Here is a 24,519-nt window from a genome sequence, read left to right on the forward strand (position 1 = left end):
AAATAATTCTTACAACACCTTCACGTTTTACATGATTCACATAATAATTTACCCACAAGTATGATAGTGCTCTCACTCACCAGTTTTACATGATTCACATAATAATTTACCCACAAGTATGACAGTGCTCTCACTCACCAGACAAACAATAATTTCACCAAAATTATTGTTGACATACATCACAAAGAACAAGACAAACACCTAATTAATCTCGATCACCAGGATTTATATCTTAACAATCCAAAGTCCAAACATACTTATTTATTTATTTATTATTATTTTATTTTTTTATTTTTTAAGACAGTAAATAGTACTCATATATAGATCCATCCCATTGTGATCGTAGTTTTTCAAAGCTTGCCATTTTGGACTTTTGTTTCAAGCTGCTGCTGCTTCTCCTCGTGGATCATTTTGTTGCTTAAAGCTCTTTGTTTCTTCTGAGTCTCAGTTGGAAGCTTCACTTCTGTTGCCAAACCCACAAGTTCAAGAAATCTTATGACATACCAAGTAACATCAATTTGCCACCATTCCAAGCCGTGTCGAGCTGAGTGCTGAAAAGCATGGTGATTATTATGCCAACCTTCTCCATGTGCCAGCAATCCAATCAACCTGTGAAAAGATTAAAAAAAAATCTCATTTAATTTCCACATATATCATTCATATAAATATGTATATTAGCTAGCTAGAGTGCATATAGCAGCTAAATTTAATAGAAATAAGCTCTTGATCGAATATTATTTTGCAAGATATAGCCAGGCTACCATGAAAAAAAATAAATCATACATCTATTGCAAAACTAATTTGCCATAGAAAGAGGGATTTGAGATTTGATATGTTATTTTGCAAGGCTACCATGACAAAAAATTACATCTATCACAAAACTAATTTGCAATAGATAGAGGAGGTATATTAGTTTGCAATGTTTAGATTTTTCGATGGCAGATTCCATATATTCTCCAACAAAATTTTACCAGTTGTTTCTGGATAAATCACCAGTTTCCCATACTTGTTTTCCCCATGTATGGCAAATTGAGTTTATTCCAAATGTAGCATGGAGAAAAAGCACCGTCCTTACTCCCTAAAAAAGAAAGAAACAACAGCAAGTTAATCGATATGTATGGGGTTGTCTATAGTACTTGGATGTTTATCATACACTCATTTACATCTAATTGAACCAAAATTACAATTTAGTTGAACCAAATTTACAACATTGACAACAAAGTTATCACATTTATTTTACACATTTACATATAATTGAACCAAGTTAATTACCACATCGACAACAATTTGTTCATAAACTTGTAAAAATATCGTAGGTGGAGTAATAACCTCTAATAGAACTAAAATTACCTAAAAAATAACTCTATTTACTACAATGACAAAAAAATTGTTGTCAAATCTATAAATGAGTGTATCACATACATGCACGTACTGTAGAATTTTCTGATATGTAAAAAGGAAATTTGATAGTTAACAAAAAATCATATAGTGATTTACTATAATCGATCAAAGCGAGTGCCCGGAGCTACTAGTAGGGTTGAAAAATGAATTAAAATAAATTGGAGGTTCGATTATACGTTTCCAATTAGTAAAAGAAAAATCTCGTACGTGGTGACGGTAACAAATTCGGTACTAACAAGAAGGACAATATATAGGAGTAATTGTACATTTTACCATTCCCCAAACCAAAAAGGGCATTCCTCCAACAAAGTACAATAGAACTCCAAGAGCAGCATAATGAAGAGGGTATGTATAATGGAGAAATATATAGTATGGTTGTCTTTTCAAATCTCCAACATTCTTTAGTCGTGCGTCATACTGCAAAAAGGAATTAGAATTTAATTGTAAGCACGTACAAGATCTATATATATAGGTTCAAGGATTTCAAATTTTTTACTATCGATTTTTTTTGGTATTGATCTTGCATTCTTGTGTTTATTATCTAAAATATCTAAATTGTATGTATTTTATCAAACACCAAAGGGATTAGTAGAGAAGCAGGCTGGGATCCGGACTCCACCAGAAGGAGAGAGAGAGGGAGAGAGTTTTTACACTTCCGTTTCGACCACGGTAATCGATCGCCCAACCAACATGACTAAACCAGAATCCTCTCACTGGGCTATGAGGGTCTTTCATTGTGTCTGTAAATTGATGGTGGGATCTGTGTACGCTCACCCAATCAAGTGGACTCCTCTGCAAACCGAAAACGTACATATTACCGAACAACAAATTATAGAAGTTATAAATCTCATCATCTCATTAATCTTTCTTAGATTGATTAGATTAATTTCAGACACATACCTGAAGTGATAAAACCCCACAATAGGCAAAGAAGTACTCGAGCCATCTGGGAAGCTTAAAGCTTCTGTGGGAGAGATTCCTATGGAACGAAAGGGTTACACCGACACCTGAGACAAAGTAGAGCGCAATGGCCAGCCAAAACGCAGTCCAGGTGAAGTAAAATGGCGCAAAAAGAGAAAGGAAGTGCAAGAAGACGAGGCTAGTGAAAGTGGCTATGTCCACGAAGTTCCATTCCCTCCCCCGAAACTGTACTCGCCATTTCACCAGCCAACGATCCCAATCAAGCATTTTTAGTACAGCTTGATCTGCCTGCAGGTTCTCTCTTTTTTTTTTTCTTTTTGTAGGTATGAGATTAATTAGAAGAAAAAACACACTACGTGATGAGAATATTGCATGGATTAGTGTGTGTGTGTGTGTGTTAGTCTTATTACTCTTATATAGGGGTCGTGGAAATGGTGGTTACAACTCGTTATGTAATACTTCCTCAACAACCAAAGTTTCATTTCAGGCATAATCAATGCTGTACTTTTGTTAGGTGATGATATTATATAGGGTATTGGGGGTAATATATAGACGTCTATGGGGGGGCAATAGACCTCTTAGAGTGTTTTAAGTAAGAGGGAATTAAAAAAACTTAATGGGGTAAGTGAGAAAAAAATCCCTAGATACAGATCTTATCCAGAGCGAAGCTAGTACGGTTCAGGTTGGACAGATTCAGTTCGTCTATTGGTTTTAGGCAATTATCAATGTCTTAACGATCATCAATTTGACTGAAAATTTGCAGAGATGATGTATACCTTAATACTTAAAAACTGAACGGTCGAGATGTGGATATGCGACCAAAAAGTGACCATAAACTCTAAATGCGCACTTTAATTTCAAAGCGAAACTTCGCTCTGAATAATATATATATATATATATATATATATATATATAGGATTTTTCTCAGGTAAGGATGTCCTTAGTTTTTCTTATGGAACGGATTTACTGTTTTCACCCACTTTCCGATCACATTTTCACATCTTAACCGTTCAGTTTTTAGGTCCTAATGTATGGATCACCTCTGCAAAATTTCAGCCAATTTGGTGATCGTTAAGGCGTCCAAAACTGCAATTTACACGAACGAACCGAATCTGTCGAACCGGAACCGTTCGTTTACATTGTTGTAAATTATAGTTTTGGATGCCTTAATGATCACCAATTTGGCTGAAATTTTGCAGAGGTGATCTGTACATTAGGACCTAAAAACTGATCGGTTAAGATGTAAAAATTTGATCTGAAAGTGGGTGAAAACCGGAAATTCGTACCTAAGAAAAACTAAGGACATCCTTAGTGTAGCCGGACTGTATATATATATATATATATATATATATATATATATATATGAGGATTATTAAATGCCTCAGATGACATGATCACATGCACGCCCTAATCAATTTGCTAACAACTCGTTTCTCTTTCTTTGGATGGTTACCCTATTGATTCGAGAGGGCCAAAGGGATTTTTTTTTTTCTTTTTCCTTCTTATAAATTTATCAACATCTAAGGATAACATTAGCAATACATGTACAAATTTTTCAATCTTGTTTATTTCTTTTTTTGCCATTGAATTTTATGTATTTTATTTTGATATACAGAGGGATTTAGGTTTTAAGTCTCTTTCAATCTAGCCATTTTTTTTTCTTTTTCTTTTTAGTATCGACTTCTATACCATGATGAAATGGAGATATTCAGATATCCAGTAATTGACTTCTGGTAAATCGACCTACAGGTGATCATGTGATGCTGTATATGAAAGTTAGATTTTAACATATAGTACAGTTAAAATGGGTCATCTTCATGTCTCTAGCTATATTACAGTTAAAATGGGTCATCTTCAAATATCTGGAAATAGGGTGATTAAATGGGGTGGGGTTATATATTACATGCATATAATATATTTACTCGATTATTTTCTAGCTAGTTGCAGGGAGATCATGCTCTTTACCTCCGATAGTGTCACGTGATGGACTGATAGTTCTTCAGGAAGTACTTCCAGTTTTTCCTGGATATTAGGTGTGTGTATTGATTGATTTTCTTTACTGTAACCCCATTCGCATAAATGATCTGGCATATATACGTACATGTATAGTTTCATTGAGTGATATTTCAATTCAACACCTGCATGCACGTACGTACTCTAGCTGCAGCCTGCGGTGCAATTATCACTGCTTTCATACATGAATTAATTTTGATCTACTAAAGTTTAACTAACTGAATTTATTACCAAAAAAAAAAAATTAACTAATTAAACATGCACGCACGTACGTACCCTGCAGCCTGCGGTGCACATTATCACTGCTTTCATAGATCAACTAATTGGAGAATTCTTGGGTACTTTAGTGTTTGTCATACCCTCATTTTGTTAAATATTTTGGACCATTGGATTAGTAATATATCCAAATGGTTCAAAATATTTAACAAATTGGTAACTTTTTTGAATCGAAGTAGGTCAGCCAGTTTTATAGTATTCAGCAAGCAGTACCAGAAACGACACACCCCAGAGGGGCCGACAGAAAGAGTCGTCCTTAGAACATACAAAGTACCTATTCTAGAGAAAATAGAAACCTCACACTCCCAAATACACCCACCTTTTAAGGAAATTCATGCACCTTATTTCTAACAAAACCTAGAAAACTCAGAAGCACTTTAAATAAAATTTTACAACCGAGCATCTAGATTTTGCGACCCAAAGGAAATTTAAATATTGCTAGTAGATGAGGTCGCAAATTCCTCATCTACCATAATAAAATAAAAATAAAAATGAAAAAAGCATCCCGAACCCTAGCAAAGATTGAAGCCAAAGCCCAAAAAGGGCCCAGACCCAACCATCTGCTAAGGACACCCCAAGCAATGGCTTTTCCCATCACCACACGGCCGCCGCAGCCACTGTCCTCTTTGAATCCCTGTAGCGATGCATCCCCACCTGCCTCGCGAATCGGGATCCCAAATCCGACCCCGATCTCGGGAGGTCTAATGAGGTCTTCACTTCTACCACCAGTACTCCAAAGCAGAACACAAGCATGAGCCCGAATCAGGCATCCAGATCCGATCCCGCGCGATCCCAATCTTGATTCCGACCCTAGTAAACCAGCCGGCACGAACTGAAGTCGACAGCCAAAACCGATCCCAATGCGGTTCTCAAAAGATGATCCCAATCCCAAGCCCAGCACCAGGAGTAAGGACTTCATTATAGTAGTCTTTCGACCCAAATCCGAGTCAAGAACCCAACGATCTGCCCCCACCCCAGTAACCAAGGTAGCCGGCGCCTGAACCGACACTGGAAAAAAAGCTCCCCATCCAGAGATTAGAGCACCACTGAAGAAGAGAACCCAGTAGCCCCAACAATTCAAAGAGACACGTTGACAGAAAACACCGCCGCCATAATCCGCAGGCCAACCAGAAGAAATAAAGGAGAATAACCCCGCTCTCCTAGCCGCAGTAGCATCACCAAAAGCCATGATGAAGAATTTTATCGAAGACGGAAGTCGTCGAGCAAACCCTAGCAGAGCTAGGTCGAATAAAATAGAGAAGCACTAATAATAACAAATTGGTAACTTGTTTAGCGCTTAGCCTTTCCAATTTTTTTTTTCCTTTAGTCTATATTACTAATTAATTTTATCATTAGCAAATTAATGTTTGATTAATGCTTGTTATCAATGGACAATTACACAATTGAAAATTACGTTTTTTCCTTATTAAAAACAAAAATCTTCTAACCTAAGCTCGCAAAATTAGTATCAGTTAAGTAGTCTTTATTACCAATTAATTATATCATTAGTAGTTTCCTTAACCAAATATAATTCTTTTTACATGCATTTTACGACAACCACAACAATTAGTGTAAAAATAGATAATATTTGTTTTAACTGTAGTCAAATGAGAACCTACTTTAGGACTTATTTACTCAAATGAGAATCTACTTTACTCTAATGAGAACCTACTTTACTCTAACGAATACCTTATTTACTTTAATGAGGATTTTTTTTTTCTAATTACCACATGTGTCCTCAAAGTGGTTACATGAGTCCTTAGAGTGGTAAATATTATATAAAATGGAACATGTATGAGAAATGTTAATGCCCATAGCTTTACCCGTCCTCATTTGTGTAATAAAGTTCTCCCTTGCGTAATTAAAGTAGTATATTGTGTAATGTCCATCGTCGAATTAGTAATTACTTTTAATCGACGTAATTTACCACAAACTCCAATAATTGATGAAAAAACGAGAAGTTTTGTTCTAATTATAGTAATTACTCCACCTACAACCTATGTACTAGTTTATGGATAATTTCACAAGTGTGACAATAAATTTGTTGTCAGAATGGTAAATTTTTATGTTTTTATCATTAATGAAATGATTACTACAATGACTACACATTTTACCACAACCACAACAATTGATGTAAAAGTGGTAACTTTTGTCCTATTTATAGTAATTACTCAACCTAAACTAATGTACTCATTTATGGACAATTTAACAACTGCAACAACAAATTTGTTGTCAAAGTGGTAAATCTTTATATTTTTATCATTAATGGAATAATTACTCAATGACTACATATTTTACCATAACTCACAACTAATGGTTAATTAAAAGCGGTAACTTTTATTCTGATTGTAGTAATTACTTCAAAAACTATATAATTTACAAGATTACCAACCATTTTAAAATTCTGACAATATTTGTGTTGTGAACATGGTAAAATTAAAATTAGACCAAAAGATATGTAACAACTCAGTATTGTAAGGAGCTTCTCCACTTGATAATCAAGGTTCTCCATTTGATAAAAGTTGTCCAAATATGATATTTACATCTTTGACCACTCAATTACAATAACCACAACAACTGTTGTCATAAGTCGTAATTGTAGTTCAACTATGTGTAATTTATTATTTTGACAATACTTGTTACATGATTTTTTAACAATGTTACATATCAAGAAGGAGTGTGTTGTTAATATGGTAAATTTTATTTTTTAAAATGACACATGTCAATATTTAATTGGGTAACCTGTTGACCAGTTAAGTAAGTTTCCACTATATTAATTTACTAAAAGTAATAAAAAATATAAAAAAAATAAGGGTATGACATACATCAAGGTACTCTAGACAACCCCCAATTAATTTTGATCTACCAAAATTTAACTAATTGAACAAATGAAACCTTTCGGTTTAAATCATGAGGATATTACACACACTAATGGGCGAGACTCTTTTCTCGTAAATTACAACACAAGTTAAACCACTCTCATGCAGTGATTCGAGAAAAACCGCAATAAAAGGGAAAGAAAAAAACAGCTTTATCTTTCTGAAATATTACTCTAGATAATACATCAGATCTATCTGGCATTAGGAGTGTGCGTAGGCTCTTGTTCGATCAGTCAGTACAATATGAAGAATTTGTATTTAGGTCAATATATAATAAGTGAATTTCATAAGTTGAAATTAACCTATTCCAATCCAATATGATTCAAAGTTGATCCGAATTGGATCTGTGGAGTAGTTTCACATTCGTATAACTAAATTATGTTCAAAAGTCAATCCAATCACATCCTGATCCATTATTTCGTTTCTCTAAAGCTTTTACTTGTGAACTTATGTAATTTAAAGCTGGCTACTTTTCCTTGCGGATCATCTTGTTGGTTAATTAGAGCCCTTCGTTTCATCAGTTGCAAACCATCAACTCCAAGTAGTCTTAATTATGACATTCCAGGTAACATCAATTTGCCACCATTCCAAGCCAACCCTAGCCGAGTGCTCAAAAGCATGGTGGTTATTTTGCCAACCCTCTCCATGTACCAGCAATGCAAACAACGTAATCAAACAAATAAGGTTCAAGATCATTGCATGTTCAATAAAATCAGAAAACCTTTTCCACCCATAATATATTACTAGCTAGAGTGCATAGTAGCTAAGATATATACCATTTGTTTCTAGACAAATCACCAGTATCCCTACTTGGGGTCCCCAAGAGTGGTAAATCGAATTTATTCGATCCAGAAATATCATGTTGAAAAGCTACTGTTCTCACACCCTAACAAGGAAGAACAAGGAAAAAAAACAAAGAATTAGACAATTTAAGAAATTAATTGATGTTAATTCAGTCTTGTTCAGTAACAAAGATTTATACTGAAACACATATTCAACGAGAAGAATCTTTACCGTTCCCCAAACCAAAAAGGGCATTCCTCCGGCAATATACAGTAGAACTCTGAGAGCGATATTACGAAGATGGTACGTATAATGAAGAAACAAGTAGTACGGTTGTCTTCTCAATCTCCAATATTCTTAGTGGTCCTTCATCCTGCAAAAATTCTTAATAAGCTGCCAGTGAAAGATCAACTAAATCATTATTGGTATGTACTTAAGTTTGAGGAGTTCTAGCTAGCTATTGATCTTTTTCGTGTTGATTTTGCGGTTATTACAGAGAACGACCTTAAACTAAATTGCTAGCCCTAGCTTAACTCCAGCCCAAAACGACATTATTTTAGATATCAACACTAAAAAGATCAGTAGAGGCTCCGATATCCATAACCTGGTAGCTGGGTGTGAGTGACAGAGGGAGAGAGTATAATTCATACACTTCCAAACGTAGCATTATGATTGAGTGTCCAACCAACATAGACTATACCAGAATCCTCTATCTGGGTTGAGGGCTTTCACTGTGTCTGTAAATTGGTGATGAGCTCTGTGCATGCTCACCTATTCTAGTGGACTTCTCTGCAAACCAGAAATATCAGACTCATTTCTAAAATTCCATAAAGTTAATCTCCTCCTTGTAATCACAGACCTGAAATGATAGAACCCCACAATAGGCAAAGAAGTACTCAAGCCATTTGGGAACCTTAAAACTTCTGTGGGAAAGATTCCTATGGAAAGATAGGGTTAATTACACCAACGCCTGAGACAAAATAGAGTGCCATATGCATAGACAACCAAAACACAGTACAGTCAAAATTTAATGGCGCCAAAAGAGCAAGGCAGTGCAAATAGGCAAGGACAACCAGAATGGCCATGTGCACGAAGTTCCATTGCCTCCCCAAAAACTCCACCCGCTGTTTCACAAACCAACGATTCCAATCAGGCATTACTGGAACAGCCTGATCTACTTAGTAATTTTTTGTATGGGATCGATGAGATCTGTGAGTCTTGTAATTTTGGAAAAGTACACACTACATATGTAATCAGATAATCGGATTGCCTGAGAGTGAAGAGACTGGAAGTACTCGTTGTTTATTGATTAATTACGTTATGGAGAAACGGAAGTACGTTGCTCCAACAAAATCCAATTAACAAAAGCATGAATTTAGAAATGAAGTGAAAAACGCAATCGTTGCTCCAAAAGAACTCATTTTAATTAGACAACTATAATAATTAATTGTAGGTTTATAAGCAACTGTGTTCATATATCTATCCTAAACAATATGGAGTGTATATCAATTTTTCACTTAATTATAATATTACAAATAACAGCGGATGGCTAGAGGCCATAGATCCAGATGGAATAAATGAAAACTGCCGCATCATTTCTTAAATTATTATGTGAGCGAATTGGTGCATCTGATGTGCAATATTGACATAATATATATATATATATATAATTCTACTTAAATGTTGTTACTTGTGTAATTTTATCTTAAAAAATGTGTTCATTAAACCGTGAAACAAGAATTTTGAACACTAATGTTTGTTGCTAGCTGAATTAGTAGTACATACGTGTTACATTTTAGTAGAATAATACTTGCGTATTTTATCTTTTACACAGTATTGTTTTTCAAACAACCGCTTAAACTAAAAAAATGGTATACAAATTTCTGTTGAGTTGTCAATTTATCAGAGTTGATTTAGGTACCAAGTTGTAGCAAATTAATGATGTAGTGTTCTGGCAAAATCGCTATATACTGTCCTTTTCTTATTAGTACGTTCTGCTTCCATATAGGGCATGCTTTGGTTTAATTAACTAGGGCATAGCTAGCTGAGACAGAAGTCAGAATCACATTCCTTTCTCCATAAGATGCGGTGAACCATTTGTTTTGTCTTGGTTTCGTTTTTCTCTTTCGTCCAAATCTCGTACTCGATAATGTCAGTATTTACTCTTATCGATCTTCCTAATTTACTTTCAGTTCATGGTGTAAGAATTATAAGAAAGCTTGAAGAAGATGATGAAAACCCAGGAAAAAAAAAAAAAACAGAGAGAGATTCGTATATTGATTCTAAAAACAAGCTTCAGTATTACAAAACTATAATGCTAAAAATTACAGTTTTGTTTTAGAGAAACGGTAATTGAGAGAGAATTGTTGTATGCTTTCATTGATAATAGGGGCCTCTTTATATAGAGGATTACAATGCATAGAATCCGAATCATACAAGGAAATGTAATCATACATTGAATAGGAATCTCTAAGATTCTTCTAGTTAAACCATATTACCACTAGGTCAAGTAACCTAGAGTTTGGGCCATACACATATTCTGGATTTACTTGAACACTCCCCATTGTGTCGCCCAAACGTGGTGCTTCTCTCGTTGCCTCATTAAAAACCTTGCCGAGTAACAAAAAAAACCCTGTGGGACAAAAATAACCTCGGTCGAAGGGGAAAAAGAGCACAACGTACACACCCTTCACGTTTCGAGACCATACATGTAGACACCTCCCCCTGATGTCTGCATCTCCCCCTGATGACAATGGTCATGGGAGTTCGGATAACTTCCGCAAACGATGCTATCAACATGTTTCTCGAAAGTGGAATTTAGGCAATGACTTAGTGAGCAAGTCTGCCACACTGTCCTCAGGTTGAACGTAGTTCACTTTGATCTTGAGGAGAGTCTGTTATTGCTGATTATCCTTGGTGTTGTCGCTTTTGATGTAGCCTTGCTTTATCTGTTCAAAACAAGCAGCATTATCCTCATAAATGCTCGTTGGCTCATCTGTGGTAGACTTCAGACCACAATTGTTCGAACATGCGTAATTATGGATCCAATCCATATACATTCACGAACCACTTCGTGAAGAGCAATGTTCTTTGTATTGTTCGAAGATATAGCGACTATGGTCTGTTCTGTAGACCTCCAAGATATCACGGTCTTTACCCATGGTGAACACTTAACCAGTTTGGGAATGACCTTTGTGTGGGTCAGAGAGATACCCAATATCAACAAAACCTTCCAAAACACATTTCGTTTTGGGACGGGGATAGTGGACGCAGGCCAGTATTAGCGGCGTTCCCGGTGTGTGATGGGTCCGAATCCATCATCTCTCTGTAGGGATAGAACAAGCCCATATCAATCATACATCTCAAGTACCGAAAGATATTTTTTACACCAATCCAATGGCGTCGCGTTGGCGCAAAGCTATATCTAGCTAACAAGTTCACAACATATGAGATGTCCGGTCTTGTGCATTGAGCTAAGTACAATAATGCGCCTATTGTACTTAAGTAAGGCACTCCTGCCTCTAGCACATCTTCGTCATCATCCTTCGGACGAAGAAGATCATTTTCAGGATCAAGACTACGAACGATCATGGGGGTGCTTGAAGGCTTGACCTTGTCAAAATGCCTAAGCATCTATCAACACGATGCTCAAGTTCCAAACTGAGATATAATCGTGTTCTCCCAAGATCCTTCATCTCAAACTCGGATTTCAAGTGTTCAGCGGTTTCCCTTAACTCTTTAAGGGCTTCCAATGAAGATCATGTCCAACATGAACCGCGATAGAATCCGAAACTTGTTACGGAAACGCGCGGGCATATCTCTTCCCAATCAAGTAGTCATCTTAGTGAGCGTTTCAACCTTATTGTAAACGCGCTCCGTGGTCTAGAGTCACTTGACTTGGGTAAATGAAGTCCACCATGAACCTTCATGTATATTCCGTATCTTGATCCCCATAGAGATATGTGTTGACCACATTTGTAAGCTGCATGTTCAGTTATTTGGAAACTACCAAACTGACAAGGTAGTGGAGTGCAATGACATCCATTACGAGAGAATATGTCTCATCGTAGTTGATTCCAGGGCGTTTTTTTTAGAAGCCTTGCGCCATAAGGCGAAATTGCCATAATTTTCTCATCACGCTTTCTAACGAAGACCCATTAGTCAATAGGTTTTATGTCAGGAGGTGTTGGCATCACTGGCTAGAGAACCTTCCTCTTCGTTAGAGAATCCAACTTAACCTGGATCACATCTTTCCATTTAGGCCAAATTTCTCTACGTTGGCATTCATTCATCAACGGAGCGTGGTTCGATATCATCGGACTCAACAAACTCATGCACAACGAAATGCACGACTACATCATCAATTAGGATGGAGTTTCTATCCCACGTCTCATGTACACTAGTGTAATTTTCAAAGAGTTCTATATTCTCAGGAATAGGTTCTGACGTTGAGGCGTCCCCCAACGATAACCATAACCCGGAAGATTCTCATGAGACGGATTTTGAGTCTTGATGATCAAAGGATTGGAATGTGCCAAAGTATCCTTCGAACTCACGAGCCTCCCACGCATCCTAGCTGGGGCCATGGCCTATAACGCCAGAGTGTCACTCTCTTTGGCGTTGGCGCCATGCGCGCCTACCTCCGTGTAGGGTGGCGCTACGTCCTCTCGTAGGGACGTCCATCCTTGCAGGCATGTTTGCAGCATATTTGTGTGATCTCGTCACTTTAACAGGGATCGAGATGAGACATAGTGGGGACAGGCCACGACATCCTGTCGTTCCTGCTGAACATCCGTGTTCTTATCTCCCTCTAACGACTGGAAGACTGTCTCATCCAAGTGACATCCGCAAATCTAGCGGTAAGGAGATCGCCTTACAAGGGCATTAAGTGACGGACGATTGTTGAAGTCTCAAATCCAACTGAGTTGCCCATTCGTCTGTATGGACCCATCATAGGGCGCTGTGGCGGCGCAATTGGCACATAAATGGCACACTCAAAGATGCGTAAGTACGATACTTGTACCCAGTCACTAGCTGTAACACAGAGGTAGATTGAGTGGCAGTGGGTCGTAGATGAATTAGCATAGCTGCATGCGATATTGCATCACCCCAAGCGGATATAAGGAGATTGGTGCGCATTACCAATGTCCGGACTACTATCATAGTCGTTTTCGCGAGACCATTTGGGTGTGTACATGGGAATATGATGTCCAACACCAGTCCCATTGCAATATCCATCAAAAGTCTTCGATGTAAACTCTCTAGCATCGTCAAGTCCAATTGACGGAATAGGATGATTCGGGGAGTGAGCCCGTTGTCATATAATATGTGCTAGGAGTGTAGCATAAGCAGCATTACAAGTGGACAATGGCACAACACGTGACCAGCGTGTTTGCGTGTCAACCAATATCATGAGATATTTAAACGTCCGCAGGTTGGTTGAATCAGTCCACAAAATCCCTACGGATTCTATGTAAGAATGAAATGAGTATTTTGGGATCCTTAGCGTAGGACGGTCTCGGTCCTAATTTCCCGAAGGAACAGGCTTTGCAAAACGAGCGAGGGGCCTTAGAAGCAACCAATGAGGATGTTGGTTTGGCCTGAGCGTCCGTAGCGCTATTAGAAGCAAAATGTGTGACTACATCACCCATCATGGCGTTGGAACCATGGAAAGTGGCATCCATGGCATCTTGACCACGGGGAGAATCATCCTTGGCGTCATGACCATGGAAAGGGACTTCCATGGCGTCATGGCCAAGGGTAGCGCCATTTATGGCGTTGTCACATGGGACTTGGGCGGCCTTATGGCGCCCCAAGATGGCTACAGCGCCAGATGCTGCAATTGTTGCGGTCTTGCTAAGTCCAGGAATCAATTTTCAATTCTTGCTTCTTCTCACTCTGAAGAATGGATGTCCGTGTGAAGTCTTTAGTATACAGAGCATCATATCACGACCAGGATGTCCTAATCGGTCATGCCAAAGCCAGTATGTGTCAGAATCCAAGAGATCTTCTCTCATAACTTTATTGGATTTAATAGCTCGAATAGTGACATAGAGTACACTAGAGAGACACATAAACTTCTCTAAGATGCGCCTTTGTTCGCAATCATTAGAGGTATTGCAAAGGAACTCATTTCCGTTCTCTACATGCGTTTCCGCATGGAATCCGTTGGTTATTCACAGGTGCGATTTGCCCTAGGAGCGTAGAGAGTTTCTGTGATAGTAATCAAGGTGCCATTTGGCAAGGGGAACTTGGGCTATTCCATGTCCTTGAATTAATACTGATGGCCCAGCCATAGTAGTCCATCAGTCACAAAGTCAATGCTCAGAATCAAAATAGAGTCATAATGAACAGAACTCGAAATTTTATTCATAAGCCAACGGAGTACATCATTGTCTCTGAACCATTAGGAGAATCTAACCCAAATGCTAGCTAATGTAAAATGGCAATTGCCCATTATATCTCTTGGAAAAATAAAGACTTAAACAGAATTGGCGATCTATTGATCCCAGCCAGATTTGTAGTCTTCAACCCTTCACTCTAGATCATCTCCTTGATCTTCTTGTTCCACATAGTGAGCTTCTCTTGCTTCACAATATGTTTTGTAGGTGGTGACAATTTCTTCACAAGCTCTACAAATGTGTGCACAATGACCGAATACTCCACATCGAGAACATACATCTCTTTGCTCAAACTCCATTGATTGAGGCGCCTTGAAAGAGTCATTTAGATGGCTCTTAATGTTGGTGGCGCCACCAACATGGCCAGAGGCGTTGCCTCCCTCTTACTTTCCATGTTGACCTCTTCGGTTCCGTGTTCGCCTATTTTGGCAGTTACCTTCCCAAGTAGAGCGATTATATGGACCAGAACGTCCAGAAGTATCCCTAAGATTAGGGTTTCGCTCTTGGCGCCATCTCTTAGGGGCGCGACTATAATTGGATTCTGGAATATGCTCTGTTTCCATGGATCTTGAATTATAGTTCTTCACAAGGATGTGGTCATGCTTTTCAGCGACATTCATGGCTCCAATAAGGTCATGAAACCTTGTGATCCGTTCTGCAGTAACATCCATTCGATAGTTCTTAGAAACCATCAATGCAGAGACGGGGAAGGTAGAGAGAGTCTTCTCAATCAACATCGCATCTGTGATCTCTTTACCATAGAATTCCATTAAGGATTTAATGCGAAGTGCTTCTGAGTTGTAGTCAAAAACTGACTTGAAATCACAGAACCGGAGGCTATGCCATCTCACTTCTAGGTCAGGAAGCAGGGAGTCACGGACGTTGCCAAATCTTTCTTCGAGTGAGACCCACAGCCTTCTGGGGTCTTTTTCATTCATACACTCGTACTGGAGCGAATCATCCATATGACGAGTCATTAGGATGATGGCTTTCGCCTTATTTGCCTCTAAGGCTGCTCTATTTGCTTCCAAAGCTTGAGCTTGCTCAACAGTTAGCACGTCCTGGCTAGGCTCGAGAATCGTATTCAGGATTCCATCAGCCTTGAGATGCTAGCGGACATCACAAACCCACTTGTGATATCCAGAGCCAGTTGTTCCCAATGGAGCAAAGTCCAATTTGTTTAGGTTACTCATCCTGAAAGAGAACAAGAAATTAGAGTTAGTTTCTGAGCGTAGTTGCTTCCAAGAAATTAGGGATTTCTGAGCGTAGTTGCTTCCAAGAAAATCTTATTCCAAGAGATATTGGATTAGATCGAAACAACGATGTATGTGGTCGATCGTTTTCTTCTCAACAAACTCTAAGTTTGGAAGACTCTACAAGCTCCAAGCTTGGAGTGAGCACGAACCCCCACAGTTCGGCTGTTTGGTCTCCCCTATGAAGAAGAAAGGGGGGTAGAAGAAGGGAGGTTGCAAGTCCCCGAGAAAAAGAAGAGAAAAAGAGGAAAAACTCAAAAACGGGAACCTATAGTAAAACATACCTCTTAGGATTGCAGAACGTATTTGGTCCTTGTTGTAGGATTGGAGACGAGCTTCAGTCCTAGTGAAAGCAAGCAGACTTTCCATGAGGGTCGCGGAGTTGAATCGCGGGGTCGCTGAATCGCGGAGTAGCGAGGTAGAGGAATCGCGAGGTCGCGGAATCGCGGGGTCGAGGTCGCGTGGTAGTAGCGGGGTCGGTGGTCGCGAGGTCGCGGTCGAGCGAACGTGAAAGCAGGCGAGCGTTCGCGGGCGCTGCAGGGGCAGCGAGGCTAACCTGGTAGGGTTAGCATTGAGTTGCAACGCGGGGGCTGCTGCGGGTGCTGCAGAGCTACTAGCAAGCTAGCTGTCGTAGGGTCGCGCAGGCGTGCGAGGGGGCAGACACTAGCGTGGGCTAGCTGTGTGCGATGGTTGTGGAGGCAGTGGGCGAGCGTAGGGCTACGGGGGCAGCAAGCACGGGGCTGCAGGGCTAGGGCTTGCGGCAGATTAAGTGAGAAGAGTTTTAGGGTTAGGGTTAGAGCTCGTGCTGATAACATGTTTTAGAGAAACGGTAATTGAGAGAGAATTGTTGTGTGCTTTCATTGATAATAGGGGCCTCTTTATATAGAGGATTACAATGCATAGAATCTGAATCATACAATGAAAGGTAATCATACATTGAATAAGAATCTCAAAGATTCTTCTAGTTAAACCCTATTACCACTAGGTCAAGTAACCTAGAGTTTGGGCCAGACACATATTCTGGATTTACTTGAACAAGTTTGTTTTTGTTTACAACTATATATCTACATTGACTTGAGTTGGGGTAATTTACCCCTTTTACCCTTCACGCATGGCACCAGAAACTCTTCTTCCTTGGGCTCCGAAATAAAGACTGGAGTCACTGGACCTAGTATTACCTTGATCTAAATGTTCAAGACAATTCGATCGTTTTCGATCGTTTTCTACAGGAGTTGGTATGGAGGCAACTGTCTACATTGACTCCCCCACCTACTTTCATAATGCAAGTCGAAGTCGATTTCAAATGAACATAGTATAGGTTTTTGAAAGGAAAGTCAAAGGATTAGGTTAATGTCAGAGAATACATGATCACATGATCGAATTAATTTGCTAACAACTAGTTTGTCTAGCTTTGAATGTGCACGTTATTTATTTGAATTATTAAGGGAGCTGGCCTATATGTTTACTGTCCTTTACTGCGAGCAATTGATGGTGGCCGGAACCACCGGTTTATGACTTCTCCTTTTCTATTATTTTTAATTGCTTGATGTTAATTTATGAATCGGACTATATCTGTTTAGAATTGCTTTTGAAATGCTTAAAGTGCTTTTCAAATTTAGAAAATCGCTTTTGTATGAGGAATCACTGATTTGCTTTTCAAAATCACGTTAGTGTACTAGTTAGAACTCATCAAAGACGCATTTTTTTTTAACAATTGTTATAAAATATATAATAATTTTTTTTTTTTATTAATTCAAAAGCATTTCTGACCATTCTGAAAGCTATCTCAAACATGCTCTGAGGTGTTGATTTTATTGATTGTTGTGGGATTTGGACTATGTACCAAAACTTGGCGTATCATATAACCAAAACCTAATTGGCATGGATGATGCCAAGAGATTCTCCTTCCCCAAATATATCGTATTTAGGTCTGGTCTGGTCTGGTCTGCAATATGCCTCAACCACTAACATTTGCATGTTATATTCAAGTTTGAGGTTCTATTAAAAATACCATCATCTTGCATCAGAAGAAAAAATAAAGATCAAATGATTAATGCGAAGTAGTAATTGCTCATCTTGCTAGCATTTGATTCACTCAAGTGTGGGAAATTCTCAAAGGCAAGCACATAATCTACAAATATAATTAATTAGAAAAAGTTAATTAGGATAATCAATCCACTTTAAACAACCAGCATAGGCAAATCTAGCTAGCTCTATCTAGGGGTATGTATAATAGCTCTTAGCAAATAAACAGTTCATAATTCTAGATGAATAGATAGTTTAACGACGACTGCGGAGATTATATCTTCTAGTACTCGAAGAAATAAGATTTGAATTATCTCCAACCTCCTCATGTATATGATAGGAGGAGTGGTCCATTAGGTTTTCAATGCCATCATTAACGTCAGTGTCAACAGATGTAATCGAGTCCGAGTCATCATTATCATCATCTGATGAGTCATCACTAACCAATGGCGAAGCAGCATTTTTTTGAAACCTTAGAAACTCCTCTGTTAGATTTTTCAGCATGTTGTAGTTCAGCATTTCATAGTCCCTGAAAATTTCAATGACATATAATTTCAACTGCATGTCATAAAAAACCAAGTCTATAAGTTTGTCTTTGCTGAGTTATACTTACCTATATGTGAAGGCGGCGTATACTACCAGAACTAAAGAAAACAACACATAAAGGAGCCTAATACCATTGACTATCAAAGTCTGTTGCTCTACTCCATTTCTTGAAAACCTAAGCGTTGCTAATTCAATCGAAAATGCAACGCATAGACCTGTGACAAGAGAACAAAGATATTACTCACATGCATATGCTAATGTAGTTACAAATAAGGGTATTAAGCTTCTTCTAATATAAAGAGATATGACTATATACACATACCTATGTAAAGTATGGGTCTCACTTTGTAAGTTTGCTTTGTGCTGGTCGACAAGTAGATGACAAACATCGATATGGAATAAAGAAAGAAAGCTTTGATTGATCTCGATTCGAGCAACAAGGCATTGTGCAATTTGAATAGCTTTTCCAAAGCAACAAACATGGTTTCTTGCTTTTGTTCAAAAGCTTCCTGCAAACATATATAAGATTAAGGAAGCCAGTTTATGAGAGAAGGGAAAATCATTATGGAGGACTTAGTTAGATTGCAACATGGAAAAATGCTGCTAACCTGAGCTGCCAGTATGGACTTCGAATTTTTAACCAGATTGTCATGGCCTTGTTTAATCTGTTCTTGTTGCCGAAGTAGCTCTTCTTGCTGTTCACGACCAAATTTAGCCAATTGCTGCAAAATACCCCTGCAATTTAAAACGCGTTACTAAAAGGTAAGTACAGTTCTATAGATGTTTCCAATTTCTTTATTTAATTCAATGGACGTGCAATATATGTTTTACCTGCTCTCTTCTAGAGCTTGAACCTGGAATTTAGTTAGTGACTGAAGCCCGTCAAGAGCTTCGGATTGACCTTCCAGAAGTTCTTTTTGCTTTTCCAAGGAAATCTCTGTTACATTGCTGATATCATCAGCCTTACTTTGGAGGCTGTTCATCTTTGTAGACACGGTGTCGCCAACTTCGGTTACCTTCTTCTCTATTTCAATAGTCTCATTCTGTAAACTGTGTATTTCTTTACCTAGAGCATGATAAGACTCATGAATCACTTCCATGCCCTCTTGCAAATTTTCCTTCATTTTGTCTTGCCCTTTTTGCAATTCTAATTGAGATGCAGCAATCTTCTCAGATTGCTCAAACATTACCTCTGACTGCTTCACTATATTACCAATTTGATCACCAACTTTCTTGGAAGTTTGAGCCATTTCTTGTGTCTGCTTGTCAATTGAAGTCAAAGATATGTGTATATATTTTGAACCCTCCAACAATTTCTCTGATTGTTCTGCTATGGTGTCTAATTTGCCCTCTGCATAATCAGCTGACTTCACCAATTCATTCACCAACTTTTCTGTCTCAGCCCTGAATACATGAGACCTGCATGCAGTAAAAAAGAAAAAGAAAAAAAAACACAATTCAAGTAATTAAGGATACATAGGCTTTAAAGTCTGCAAGTTCCAATTGAAACAATAATAATAACAAAAGAGATCTAACTTAGACTCAACTGTAACTGATAGCAAATAGACTCGGTCTCGAGGAAGAATGCCCGGTAAGTCTGAATAGCACTGTCGTCCAATTTTGCAAGGCAATCTTTCATGGGAGAGCCTTTACGGCACGTAGGAAAAGGAGACCTTCCGATGTCCTTCTGAAAGCAGTTGCTTAGTTCCCAAGAAAACCTCTTCTTCATATCATTCTTGTCGCTGGAAATTTCGGAGCATGATGTAAATAGTGCTCTATAAGCATCATCCCAACAAGATTTCAGTTTTTTTTTACCAGCCTCTTCTATCCGTTCAATTGCCTTTTCGTTATGGAAAGCTTTCATGGAGAATTCAACCGAAACATCACCGGATATTTGCCGAGTTTCTGGAGGTTTCTGGCCAGTAGTCTTGCTAGAAGAAGAAGAAGAAAAGAACCACCAATAAGACATACAAGACCTTGATAGAGTTAGGAAGATCAACATGAAAAGAAGGGATTTGAATCGGCCCATTTGCGCTTCTTCCCCGCCTTGCCAATATCTTTTAGCTACTGAACAAGCGAACAATCACCAATATCCAATAGTAATCTGCATTACAAATTCCAAATGCGCCAATCAATTAAGTACTTTTTTTGGCAAAAGTGTGGTGCAATCAAAACGATTAAAGTTGTGGGAAGAGTTCACATACTTTGATCCGCTGTACTATCTTCGAACTGTTGCTTCTCTGTTTCCTTACCACTGTTGGGTTCATGCGAAAGGTGTAAAAGTAAAACTTGGACAGCACGAAAGGTGTAAAACTTGGACAGCACGAAATGGATTACATGTATTTTTTTTTCTGGCAAGGTATTGTATTATAGGCACCAAATGTCATGTTTAGGAATGTATAATTAAAGTTGTGAAATATATTACTTGCTGCTAAAGTTACGGTTTCTGGAAGAAGTTGGTAATTGTAGGGTTTTTTTGTTTTTCTGGATTACATGTATTTATAAGCACCAAATGCTATGTTTAGGAAATCTATAATTAAAGTTGTGAAGTATATTACTTGCTGCAAAAGTTACGGCTCTTGGAAGAAGTTGGTAACTGCATGGTTTTTTGTTTTTTTGGATTATAAATATATGTAGGGTGCTATTCACACACCCATTTTTTCTATTCGCCTTTTATTTTTCAATTACTTTAATTCAATCTTTTTTTACAATTTACTCTAACTATCCTCCATTGCATTTCTGATTGTTTTCTTTTTTCTATTTGACAAGTCAATCATGAAGCAAACATCATTATACAATAAAATCTGTTCAAGTAAATCCAGAATATATGTGTCTGCCCCAAACTCTAGGTTACTTGCACTAGTTGTAATAGTGTTAATATTAGAGATATTCTTGGAGATATCTTCGTAGATATCCAATCAATGTATGATTATGTTTCCTTGTACAACTCTAATTCTCTGTTTGTAATCCTCTATATAAATAGGCCCATATTATCAATGAAAGCACGACTCAATTATCTCCCAATTTTAGTTTTCCTTAAACAAAATCAATTTTTTTACCTATAAATGAAGAAAAAATAATACGTTCATTAAGTGGAATGACATGTGTTATTAGACAAGAAAAATGCTTCTTAGGTAATTACGTTCATCTAACTGAATCTAAATTGCAAAGTTTGTCCTTGCATAATACATTCTTGTTATTTATGGATGAGTGTTCTTTCAATACAGTTATCTAAAATACATTATATTAAGAGTTTCATACCATTAATTATGAGTGTGTCTACATTTGTCTAGCCCCTCAAGTAAGTCGATCTTGTTCAAACAATTAATTTTGAACTATACTCCAGTTTTTTTTTTTTTTTGTACGTACAAATTTCTCAAATTTGCAGACTGCGTTTGAAAATGGTTATTGCCAATCTATAAGAGACGAGAGACTCTAATAAGCTAGGTGCAATATTGGAACCCGAGACAACAAATGAGTAAAGCATGTGTCTTACCCCTCCTATTTGCAATTTAGATTCAGTTGGATGAACGTAATTATTTGGGAAGCATATTCCTTGTCTAATAATACAGGTCATTCCCTGTATTATTTTTCCTTCATTTATATGTAAAAACAAAATTGATTTATTGTATAATGATGTTTTATTCATGATTGACTTGCCAAATAGAAAAGAGAAAAAAAAAACATAATTACAAGGGAGGATAGTTAGGGTAATTTGTTAAAAAGAATTGATAAAGTAATAGGAAAAAAAATAGAGGGGATGTGTGAATAGAAAAAATGGGTGTGTGAATAGCACCACCCTATTTATAAGCACCAAATGTCACGTTTAGGAAATCTATAATTAAAGTTGTGAAATATATTACTTGCTGCTAAAGTTACGGTTCCTAGAAGAAGTTGGTAACTGCAGGGTTTTTTGTTTTTCTGGATGACATGTATTTATAAGCACCAAATGTCATGTTTAGGAAATCTATAATTAAAGTTGTGAAATATATTACTTGCTGCTAAAGTTACGGTTCCTGGAAGAAGTTGGTAACTGCAGGTTTTTTGTTTTTCTGGATTACATATATTTATAGGGTGGTGCTATTCACACACCCATTTTTTCTATTCGCACACTCCTTCTATTTTTCAGTTACTTTAATTCAAACTTTTTTTACAATTTACCCTAACTACCCTCCATAGCAATTCTAATTATTTTTCTTTTTTCTAGTTGACAAGTCAATCATGAAGTAAACATCATTATACAATAAATCAAATTTTTTTACTTGTAAATGAAGAAAAAATAATACATTCATTAAGTGGAATGACCTGTGTTATTAGACAAGGAAAATGCTTCCCAGATAATTACGTTCATCCAACTAAATCTAAATTGCAAAGTTTGTCCTTGCATAATACATTCTTGTTATTTATGGGTGAGTGTTCTTTCAATACAGTTATCTAAAATACATTATAGTAAGAGTTTCATACCATTAATTATGCTTGTGTCTACATTTGTCTAGCCCATTAAGTAAGTCTTGTTCAAACAATTAATTTTGAACTATACTCCAGTTTTTTTTTTTTTTTTTTTTGTACGTACAAATTTCTCAAATTTGCAGACTGCGTTTGAAAATGGTTATTGCCAATCTATAAGAGACGAGAAACTCTAATAAGCTAGGTGCAATATTGGAACCTGAGACAACAAAGGAGTAAAGCATGCGTCTTACCCCTCCTACTTGTATGAGGACAAACTTTGCAATTTAGATTTAGTTGGATGAACGTAATTATTTGGGAAGCATATTCCTTGTCTAATAATACAGGTCATTCCACTTAATGAACGTATTATTTTTCCTTCATTTATATGTAAAAACAAAATTGATTTATTGTATAATGATGTTTTATTCATGATTGACTTGCCAAATAGAAAAGAGAAAAAAAAAACATAATTACAAGGGAGGATAGTTAGGGTAATTTGTTAAAAAAAATTGAATTAAAGTAATAGAAAAAAAAATAGAGGGGATGTGTGAATAGAAAAAATGGGTGTGTGAATAGCACCACCCTATTTATAAGCACCAAATGTCACGTTTAGGATAATTAAAGTTGTGAAATATATTACTTACTGCTAAAGTTACGGTTCCTGGAAGAAGTTGGTAACTGCAGGGATTTTTGTTTTTCTGGATTACATGTATTTATAAGCACCTAGGGGTCATCATTTGGCCCGCGGGCCTAAAAGCCCATGGGCGCCCGCCCGGCCCAGTGGGCAAAAGCCCGGCCCGGCCCGCAACAAAGCCCATCTCGGCCCTGCCCATTGGGCACGAGGCAGGGCTAGGGCGGAGGGTTCAAAGCCCAGGCCCGGCCCGCGGCCCGGCCCGTTATATGCCCATTAAAGCCCGCCCGGCCCGGCCTTATAAGCCCACCCGAAAGCCCATTCAATTCTTGTATTAATATCTTTTTATGTAGTTATATTGAACTAATTATTGCATTAGGTCATATGTTTTTTTAATTTTGTATTTTATTTTGGTCAATCATTAACATATCATAATTTTTTCATAGCTTTTTATATTTTTTTTAACAAAATAATATGACATATAAATATAATGGGCTCGGCCCTGCCCACCCAAAAAAGCCCGGCCCGGCCCGGCCCTAAAAAGCCCATAAGGCCCTGGGCCCATGGGCGGCCCTGGGCCTTGATTTTTAAGAGAAGCCCGGCCCTGCCCGGCCCGAAAAATAAAAAAAAATATGTTTTGGCCCTGCCCGGCCGGGCCTGAGCCCATTAATTTTGGGCAGGGCCGGGAGAAGCCCGGCCCTGCCCGGCCCGAAAAATAAAAAAAATATGTTTTGGCCCTGCCCGGCCGGGCCTGAGCCCATTAATTTTGGGCAGGGCCGGCCCTGCCCTGCCCATTGACGACCCCTATAAGCACCAATAGTTCTTAATCAAGATAGATATGCTCAAAGCGAATATCTGATCGAAGAAGTTTATATTTCAGGCCACTATGCCAAGGTATTAGTCATAAGAAATCAATTGGAAATACTTTTGGGCAATCCGAA

At 37.8% G+C, this 24,519-nt stretch overlaps 2 protein-coding genes across 2 annotated transcripts; both read right to left on the bottom strand.

Moving 5' to 3' along the window:
- Positions 1–2,688, bottom strand: LOC133743927 (palmitoyl-monogalactosyldiacylglycerol delta-7 desaturase, chloroplastic-like). Its single transcript, XM_062172007.1, has 5 exons — positions 2,302–2,688; positions 2,053–2,193; positions 1,675–1,818; positions 972–1,078; positions 1–609 (listed from the first exon to the last, which is right to left on the bottom strand). The coding sequence occupies exons 1-5, from the start codon at positions 2,587–2,589 to the stop codon at positions 351–353; spliced, it is 939 nt and encodes a 312-aa protein (XP_062027991.1). The 5' UTR covers positions 2,590–2,688; the 3' UTR covers positions 1–350.
- Positions 2,689–18,060: 15,372 nt separating this feature from the next.
- On the bottom strand, positions 18,061–20,596 carry LOC133743934 (protein GAMETE EXPRESSED 1-like). The gene is made up of 6 exons (XM_062172020.1): positions 20,046–20,596; positions 19,330–19,917; positions 19,107–19,233; positions 18,821–19,007; positions 18,566–18,713; positions 18,061–18,481 (listed from the first exon to the last, which is right to left on the bottom strand). Exons 1-6 carry the CDS (start codon positions 20,525–20,527, stop codon positions 18,208–18,210), a joined length of 1,806 nt encoding a protein of 601 aa, XP_062028004.1. The 5' UTR covers positions 20,528–20,596; the 3' UTR covers positions 18,061–18,207.
- Between the last annotated feature and the right edge of the window lie 3,923 nt (positions 20,597–24,519).

This window comes from Rosa rugosa, chromosome 1, assembly GCF_958449725.1.
Source record: "Rosa rugosa chromosome 1, drRosRugo1.1, whole genome shotgun sequence".
NCBI lineage: Eukaryota > Viridiplantae > Streptophyta > Magnoliopsida > Rosales > Rosaceae > Rosa > Rosa rugosa.